This window comes from Atta colombica, unplaced genomic scaffold, assembly GCF_001594045.1.
Source record: "Atta colombica isolate Treedump-2 unplaced genomic scaffold, Acol1.0 scaffold9, whole genome shotgun sequence".
NCBI classification, from domain to species: Eukaryota; Metazoa; Arthropoda; class Insecta; order Hymenoptera; family Formicidae; genus Atta; species Atta colombica.
This window is the reverse complement of record NW_017259583.1, coordinates 5,402,753-5,412,986: the sequence shown is the minus strand read 5'-3', so window position 1 is coordinate 5,412,986 and position 10,234 is coordinate 5,402,753. Positions and strand designations below refer to the sequence as shown.

General features: G+C 31.7%; 2 protein-coding genes across 3 annotated transcripts in view; one reads left to right on the top strand and one right to left on the bottom strand.

The window, feature by feature from the left end:
• The window catches only part of LOC108693445, a 26,488-nt gene that overhangs the window by 5,185 nt on the left and 11,069 nt on the right, over positions 1-10,234 (bottom strand). The window contains exon 2 of one of the 2 annotated variants that reach the window (XM_018202390.1): positions 1,391-1,614. In XM_018202390.1, coding sequence (XP_018057879.1) covers positions 1,391-1,612 — 222 coding nt within the window. In that variant the 5' untranslated portion in view covers positions 1,613-1,614. Of the gene's footprint in view, positions 1-1,390; positions 1,615-10,234 lie in introns of those variants that run through there. The other variant, XM_018202389.1, reaches the window with a different exon arrangement.
• LOC108693447 (defensin-2) lies at positions 3,650-7,459 on the top strand. The gene is made up of 2 exons (XM_018202391.1): positions 3,650-3,778; positions 6,187-7,459. The coding sequence occupies exons 1-2, from the start codon at positions 3,661-3,663 to the stop codon at positions 6,381-6,383; spliced, it is 315 nt and encodes a 104-aa protein (XP_018057880.1). The 5' UTR covers positions 3,650-3,660; the 3' UTR covers positions 6,384-7,459.

Genomic DNA, 10,234 nt, shown 5'->3' with positions numbered 1-10,234 from the left:
AGACCCACGATAGAAATTCTTACAAATCGTTGAATAGAAATATTTTTCAATAAAACATCATTTGCAATCGATGGAATAGACTTATAAAATAGATCTACCGAAAACTATTTTCTCGTTTTGGGGAGAAATCATATTTATTTCTATATATTATTCTATATTATTCTATATATTAATTTAATTTTTTAATCTGTATGTTATTAATTTAACAGCTGTAAACATTATTGATTTCGTTTTTGGTTATGCCTATTTTATGCCTATGCTAATTCATTTCTAAATATATGATTTCTAAATATATAATTTCGAGATTATTTATTAATTAACGAAACAAAAAAGAAGAATTTTCGATTTTATAAGTCGATTATACCTTGTAAAGTATAAAAAAAGCAATAGTAAACCTAACTTACTGTCCGTTGAGTTAAAAATAACATTTTGTTACTTTTCAGTTTTATGTTGCGTTCGAAGAGCGCATATATCAAAATATAAATCAAACTATTTCCATTGTTAGTTTTAAAGTAAACAATGTTTATATTAATGTATACATTTAATAAATAATAAACTAAATTAGAGTCAAACTTAATACATTTTATTGAGTTAAATTGTTTAATTTCCTTTTTTTTTTAGTTAAATTAATACATATTGTGTAGAAACAGTAATACTATAGAAAAAAAAACTCAAATTAGATATAGTTTGACATTACAAATTTAATAGTATAAGTATTTTTTTATTAAAATATTTTCATATTAATTATTTTTCAAGAATTTTTATTGTATATTTTTTTGCTTCTGACGTCACAATTTGAAATAGAAATGGCGAGTGAACAGGAGCTTGTAAAGCTTCATCAAAACAATAATAAATCAAACAATAGTTTTATCAGAACAAAAATATTAAATTAAAATAGAAGTTGAAACGTTTATAGATGTTCATTTTTAATTTTAACTTAATTTAATATCTTTTTTTTTAATTTTGATATAATCTTAATACACGGAGTGTGCGAGTTTGTTGAAGTGTCTAAAAATTTAATTGGATATAGATCTAAAAATAATTTTATTTGGATCATCAAAATAATTAGATTCTGAAATAGTCAGAATGTCAAAACTTTTCGCAACATTGCTCATCATGCTTGAGAGATTTCTTATAATTATGTTGATGATCCAACAAGCTATTTTCAAATCTATAATATATAGTTAAATTTTTATAAATTTTTATAAATACTTCAGTAAAACCTTTTCATGTGTCTGTTTTCTTTCCTTTCAAAATCGATCATTACATCGACAATTTTAGCGTTCAAAGACCTAATTTCAGATTTTTCGCACTCGTATAAAACGGATATATTGCATATCGATAACGCCGACCGCGAAGGACTTCCTGTGCACGTATACACAGCACATACCTGGGATGCGGTTATCCCGGATGTACATTGTGGCGTCGGCAAGGAGTGCTTCCTGGCATCCCTCCATGGTGAGAGCAGATAGGGATTCAAGGATGGTGAGTCTGGATCGACACATCGTGGTGGTGATTCCGCGCGACAGCGCTCCGCTTCTTCTTCGACGACAATCAACGGCTCACCGGTGCTTCCACTGCTCGAACTCGGACAATACGATTGCCTTCTCATCTCTGTTTTTACAAATATGTATTTTATAAGATCTCAAAATTTAATAAATTCTAAAAATTTTTCAATTTATTAATCTTGAAGATTAAATTTTTAATTGTGATATTCTAGGAAATTCTCTTTAATTAAAGTTTATTTAAAGATTAAAACTATAAGCACAGACAGTGCACTTTATTTATCTTTATTCTTTAATTATCTTCTACAAATATTTTCTCCATTTCATCAATGTAGATTAACATTAGAACCGCGGCAGTGCCATTTTTTATCCCTCTGATAGTTTTTCCTTTTCTAGTTAATCTGGATTTGCATGTAGAGCTTTAGATTTATAACTTTAGATATATAACTTTCACAAACAATTAATTTAATTGATAAACAAATATTTTTACTTTTATGATGACAATCATTTCTTATAAAAAACCCAGATTTACTTTGAATCGCGATTGGATTAATTTAAATCCACGGTTTTAATGTTAACTTTAATTTTGATTCAACTTACTCTTCATCTTTCTTAGTTTTTAAAACCACGCTTAAAATTTCAAGATTAAATTGTATCAGTTGAATAGACATTAGATATCCGGTATTTAGCTCCATTTATAACGGAATTAGCGCCTCGGTGTACATGCTGTTTAAGATTCCGAATGGATGTCCGAATGGACGGGATTTCTCGAGTATGTGCGATACCGAGATTCGAGAAATTCCCCGCAGAATTTTTCTCAGAGACAAGCATCCATGAACGGGTATAAAGCATTGCACGTAATATATATAAAACCTTGTTCGGTTCGTGTAATTCCGAGCACGTGCAAGCATTTCGATTTGATATATCCAGAATATACCTTCCCTCTTCGCGTCCGTGTAATATAATGGAAGGAGAGGGAGGGGGAGGGTAATTTCGGCATTAATTCTTCTATAAATACATATTTGCGTGGGATGTAACGGGGATAATCCCGAGTCGTAATGCGTTCAGATGCAGTGAAAGGGAAAAAACATGTCGCAAATGACATCTATGCATTAAACGTCACATTTGCGCAGTTGCATAAATATTTAGTATTCGGGAGTCATATTTTTGTTCAGTATCTGGGTCAGCTGTAGTAGTGTAGTATTGTTCACGCTAATGAAATTTGCGATCACCTGCGACAGCTGCAGAATTACCTTCCATCATCGATTGTTTATTCACATAGTTTAATCGACATCGTGACGTTTCTCACAAACAAATTGCTGATGTTTTGGATATGCAAAACGCGCAGAACATTTATTATAGTATAATAAGCGAAACAACAGACCTCGTAAAAATGGTAGAGTTGTTATTCCAATTGATTTTTAAATTTCGTTTCAATAAATTTTCTCTTTGTGGTCATAATATAGAAATTTGAATTGTTTAATATCTGCATGTATTCTGGCCTTTTATCGCAAAAGATCAAATCTGATCGGAGTAATTGAAAATTTAAAACGAATCTCTTAATCATAATTGAAGCATGTATAATGCTGAAATAAATTGCTCTTTGCTTAACATTCAATATTCCGTTATCAGATTTTCTCTTTTATATAATATATCGGCATGTCGAAAAAGTATGAAGAAATAGAAGAATTATATCCAAGTGCGCCACCACCTTCAAGTACGCCAAGTTCACAAATTAAATAGTACGGAATGAATACCTGTCGATTTCTTTTTAATTCACTTATATCACGAACTATAGTCACGTCCACGCTTCCGTTCAACAGAACGGAATGCTGCGATCGATCGACCTGTTTCGTCGTCTCTCTCTCTCTCTCTCTCTCTTTCTTTTACTCGTTTCGATAACGGTGATAATGCCGGAAATTAATTTTCGAATACATAGGTCAGTCTATACAGCGGATTTGGTCAGCGACTGCGTATCTAGAAATAACGAATGCGAAACCGCGGGAATTCCGGTGACATCAAGAGGAAAGGCGGCGGATGGGAAAGCATCCAGGAAAGCAGAAAAGAATTATTATCTCGGCGATAAGGATGAGATATATAAAGCGACGTAGCGTCCTTAGGAATTTATTATTATTCAAAACAAATTTGAGTGCGCATGAGAGTACGTTCCGCAATCATGAAGCTGTTCGCTATCCTCGTTATCTTCGTCGTATTGGCTTGTACCTCAGTCAGCACACTACCGGCTGTCTATGACGGACCTACTTATGAACTGAGTAAGCATACATTTCACTGAGAAAGACTGAGAAAATAATTCATAAATAAATTTATGAGTTATCTTAATCTTCCGGTGCTGACGCGAGCAGCATCTGCTCTAGTAATACAGTACTGATGCTGGGTTTGTAATATCCTTCTACATCGATAATACTGTCAGTACCAACAAATATTGATAATATTATTGATTGTGTGCGGTTAATATTGATGGATTGAATATGGATTTCTTGATTTTTGAGCAGAACAAATTGAGCAGGATACTGTTGATACTTGAGAATCATCGTTAATAATGCTGTCAATATTTATGGGTATTAAGAGATTTTTGATTGTATAAAATTCGTAAAATTGAGTTAAAATATTATTATCAATAATGCACAGAAAGAACAATTGTTGATCAAGTATCTAAAAATTTAGTTAGATTACAGATCTGAAGATAATTTTGTTGACCATCAAAATAATTATATGCATGCTCAAACTGGTTGTTAGAATGTCAAAACTTTTTACAGCATTACTCGTGCTTGACATTTTTATATAATTATTTTAATGATCCAACAAAATTATTTTTAAATCTGTATCTAGCTAAATTTTTAGACTTCAGTAAAACCATTTTTTTCGTATATTAATCATGTTAAATTATAAAAATATTGATGTATACTATCAGTATTACTGATTCAATATTACTGATCGATGTTATTAATCGTAAACAGAAGACTCACTTAATTTAGACTAATCAAAAAGCACTAATTAATTTCAGAAAATCAAAATAACATAACTCATATTTAAAAAAGAATCAATATTAGGCATATTTTAATGAGAATAATCCGAATTTGTAGATGTAATATAAAGAAAATTAAAAAATATAATGACTAACGGGCAATTGAGAACAATAATCACGCAATTATTCATGCGTAATAATTAATAAATGTATTGTTCAAGACGTTATATACAAAATAATTATGTTTATGGCGGAGTCGTCATTTCAACAATTTATTTGGTGCGAACCAGTACTCTGAACAAATTTTGCGTATCCATTCTTTATAAATAACTTATTGTACTTTTTCAATATTGATCATAATTAGCAGCTGTGCTCACTCGGCTTATTGACATGAATGTTTCTCAAACTTCCTCAACTGCTCTTTTATATTTATTTTATTCGATTCGATTAATTTTTGAATCTACCATAGGACATTGCTGATGATGACTCGAATGGAGCCGAAACGTCCGATTCTTCTTATTTATATGTAACATCTAGAACAATACATTTATTAATTATTATGCACGAATAATTGCATTGATTATTGCTTTCAATTGCCTGTTAATCATTACATTTTTTATCTCAAAAGCTCAATTTCTTTTACTTTTATATTATTATATATTACTTTTATAATAAAGAAAATTGTTTGTCATTTTTGACAGAGAGATTTTAATTGAGAACCAGCAATATATACATATATCAGTTTCGAAATTTAGATTTAAATAATAGTCAAGTTCCTTTAGTAATGGAGCGATCTTAACAAGTTGTAATTAATCTTGGATTAATCTATATATAATTCTTACTTTATCAGAGATTTATTTCACTGAGATATCAAGTTTGAGTTACATTAAGTAACTTTTTTGTCGATAATTAGATCGGATATTATAATAAATGTTTGGCTCGTTGAATATTATACCGTCATTTTATTTTCACGGAAAACGGTACGTCGCCGAGATACAACGTGACGATACTTTGCAATAGAGTAATAAATATCTAGAATGCTCAGTCTTTTGTCTCGCGCTGCATAATAGTTGCACATATATTCTTCCTCTTCTCGCTTTCCTCTCCTCTCGCTGACACCCTTTTGGCGTTCTCTGATAATACGCTGTCGATATCCTTTCATATCGAGCTCGACACGACCTTTTCTACTGATGAATTCCATTATTATGAGTTACTATATCATTTCCGAATGCTGAATTAGAAATAATCTTCGCGCTTAGTTGCGTACTAAAGCTGTTTCCATAAAGGCCCTGCTAAATATTTTTTAAATATCAATTCAAATATCAAAGTGATTTGCATAATTAGAGTTACATAAAAAGGTTGAAGTTTGAAATTTAATTCGCAAGAGTCATACAATTCCCATTATAAAACTTTGAAAACAGAGAGAAAGGGAGACGAAGTTGTTTTAAATTTCTTCGAAAACTTTTTACTTATCTCGCTTTATGTATCAAGAACAATAAAGAAAAGGAACTTAACTTCATCTTCATAAGAGAATATACATATCTATACGTATCCTTGATAAAACCTCTTCTACGCAGTCTAACGAAAGCTCTCAAGACACCGGATACTTTTAAAGGGTACATAAAACGCGATACTCCGCAATAATTGATGTTCTCTACCTTTATCGGAAAATAAAGCGGAGGAATTGCATTTCAGCTACCATCGAGGATCCAGTGAACGATGAGATGCCGTCGGATCTGTCGCCCATCCGAAACCGGCGCGTGACCTGCGACCTTCTGTCCTGGCAGTCCAAGTGGTTAAGTATCAATCACAGTGCCTGCGCAGCCAGATGCCTGTCGCAACGACGCAAAGGTGGCCGCTGCCGCGACGGTATCTGCGTCTGCAGAAATTAGGCGTCGTACTCGCCCTTGAATCGTTCCACTCTTGGCCAACGCAACGTCCCATGGATCTCGCTGTCACTCATTATCCCACTACCTATTGACTACGTTGGTGAACGCCATTGCATTGTATCCAAATTAATACTCATGGGAGATCACGAAGGGACGCGATTTAATCATCCGATCGATAGTTGCGACCTCGATTGTCCATCCTGCCGAGCGAATTTTCACCGAAATGGATAATATCATTATTAACGATAATTATTTTAATCACTTCCGCGCGTCATTACATGCGTGTTAATAAGAATAACAATTCTTGTTCGCGTCAGCGTCGCGACGGGAGTTTCCCCGGGAAATTGACAAGAAATGATATTGATGTTATTAATAGAAATTAATTAAACTGTTTATTGTAATGGCATTGTGATAGGACATTTACATAACATTTGTCAGACGATGTCAATCGATTCATTATGGCGCGCGCATAAAATTTCGGCCAAATCAAGCGTGGTCATTGCGAAAATTATTTTAATGTATACATTTCGATTAATATTAAATAATTATAATATTTATGCCATATATTTTTTTAAAAACAGATTAAATGTCGGTATATAATTGCATCGATATTTACAAATACTGGCTACTACGAAAACGTAGTCATGCGAAATTTTGATAAATGTTGATATATGTTGATTAATAGTATATAATACTAAATAGTTACAATATTTATAATATATGTTTAAAAAAAATTTAGACCAATTAAATATCGGTATAATTGCATCGAGATGCCTACAGATTTTTTCCCAACTGTGTGATTATTTACTAAATATAATGCAAGTGTGTTTATATGTATGTTAGATTAAAACCTGTTCTATGAACCTATCTCTGTACGGAACAACAAATTGCATAATTAATCGATCTATTAATTTTATAATAAATGTCCTTTTATTAGATTAGAATAATTCAATAAGCTGCGCAATCTCGATAGCTTTTTTATAAAATTAGATCTTTGTAAAAACTTTATATTTTATGCAAAACAAATGATATTTCGCAAATAATTGTTACGTATATTAAAAATAATAATTATATATTAATTATCTGTTTGTTATTTTACAAGATAGGAAGAATGTTTTGCTAAAATATCTAAAAATTGAGTTACATACAGATCTGAAAATAATTTTGCATCATCAAACTAATTATGTAGGACATTCAAATTGGTTGCCAAAATGTTAAAACTTTTTGCAGCATTATTTTCAGATCTGCTAAATTTTTACTTTAGCAAAATTGTTCTTTCTATGTACCTGTATTAATACCTGTAGTAAAATTAATATTAATGATAAAACTAAAAACGGGTGTTGCTAATAACAATTAATGGGAGAGATAATAGCAATTAAAACGTTTGTGAATTGACAATTGACCTTTATCTCGCCGATTTAAAATCTATTTCCTGATGTATATAAAAGCAACATGTGGGTCCGATCGATAGTTCCATGTTGGCGAATCCAATCACTAACGTAATATCTTTCGACGCGCTGTATATTGATTCGTGCGTTTGCGAACGTGCACAGAACACAGATCGCTGCTGAACAATGAGCAGTCCAACATATCCCGGGAGATGGAATCTAGAATTAAATTTGAAATACACCGAACAGGAGAATAGTCTCTAAGGTTCATTCGATATGTACGATATATATATATGTATATATAAAGTACGATATATATATATATATATGTATTATAAAGAATGATTTAGCTAAATCATATAACTGAGACTAGATATATATCTTGAAATAATTATGTTGGACCATCAAAATAATTATACAGAATTCAAGCATGATAATAACGCTATATAATTATTTTTAGATCTGTATCTAGCTAAATTTTTAAATACTTCAGTAAAGTGTTTCTTTCGTGTACGAAATATAAGATATTTCTGTCGTATATATATATATATTTGAAAGAATTGATTATCAAAATTTAAATTTATAATATTTCGGATAAAAGGATAACGGTTTTTACGTTAATATTATAGAATAATTTTGCTAAAGTACTTAAAATTTTAACTAGACACAGAAAATAATTTTGTTGGACCAACAAAATAATTATCTAAAACGCTTAAACTAATGATAATACTGTAAAAAGTTTTGACAATCTAACTAATTTGAGTTCTACATAATTATTTTGATGATCTAACTTTGTTTTTAAATTTGTATCTATTTAAATGTTTAGATATTCCAGCAAAACCATTCTTTCCATGTAATAAACATTTTCTTTAATGCTTGACAATCAGATTTTTCTGGAATATATCGATAACTATTTTATATTCTAAAAATACACAGAATTTTAAAAATACAAGACTGAATTATCTGTAATTATATTTGTAATTACACGTATATCGATCCTGATACATTTCTAAGATTTATCTCTGATTTATCTTGATTTATCAGATTTAATTCCAATTTCTGAAACATTCAGAATTTTTGGGATGATCTCTTAAATTTATGCGCCATTTAATATGTACGATTCTCGTATTTGTGATCACGCATATATGAAAATTCTCCACTCGAGATACATCTCGCTCGACCTTTCATTTCTACCTCCAATTCTATTCATGATAAGGACCATCCATGATGAAAACTGATACTTCAGAAGGGCACTCTAAAAGATATCTGAATGCGCATTCCGCATAAGAAGATATTAGAGAGATCAAATGGATTAAAACGAAATCGGATTAGTCGAAGGGGTTTCTTAAATGGAGCGAGATAGATGTTTCTACGATCCTGTTCTCGTCGTCCTTTAAATGGACGACAATTTCATTAGCAGCATTGTACACCAGATGTTTTCGACCGATGTCGGGTTGTATTTTTTTTTGTTGCGGCGACCTCGACAGTGGGAGGGAATCGAAAAGTTGCGACAATTAATGGCCCGTCTGTGCAATAAAAGTTTCACCGACAAAACCGCCAGTAACTGAACATGACGCAGTTACGTGACCCAGGGCACAAATTATCGGCGTGAGAATACTCAATATTCGCTTCGCAGAACCACTTTACGTGCAATTTCCGAGACAATGTAACACAGAGGTGGTGCTTCTATTCTGCGTTCTCGATAAGTTGTTCACTGCTTGGTTCCATGTCGATCCGACATTAAATTTGTTCCAATAGAACAAGATCTCTTTGGAAGAGAGAAATATATAAAATCGCAATGGATAGTATTTGAGGAAAGATCGCTTTGATCAGAATGTTATGGTTAATTCGATTCTCAAGCGGCGTGGATTTACGGATGACGGGATGGACGGGATGTTAACGTTTCAAAGTTGTCGACTTCGGGGAAGAGCTTGAAATTTTGTTTTCTGAGGGCGACTTTGAACTCTTGCTTTACCTTCACAACGTTCTCAGGTATTTAAAATTATTACTGACTGAAGTCGGCAAATGGAACAATACTCAACCAATATATCGAAATAAAATCAGCTGTTCTCGAGTTCTATTGTCCGCGCGACGCGGCGTCACAATAAGAATATCTAGAAATGCTCGTACACGACATAAACGGAAGAAAATAACTTTTTCCATTGAGTAAGGAACATTAATCTTGCGAATGCACGGACGTTAATCTTAGAATATTCCACGCGTTCTTTACGAGAATAACAAAAAGAGCGTACCTTATTATTACCTAAGTACTTTATACTGCTTTCTGCGAGAAAATATTTGCAAATTATTCCTGTAGTTTTTCCAATTTTCTCTCTTTCTCAAAAGGGAAATAGGAAAATGTTTTATTAAGTCATATTTAAAGGCTTCTTTAGATTTATAATGTTTTTATACTTTCTAAATAATTATCATTTTATTGCTTTCAGCGAAAATATTAAGAAATATTAA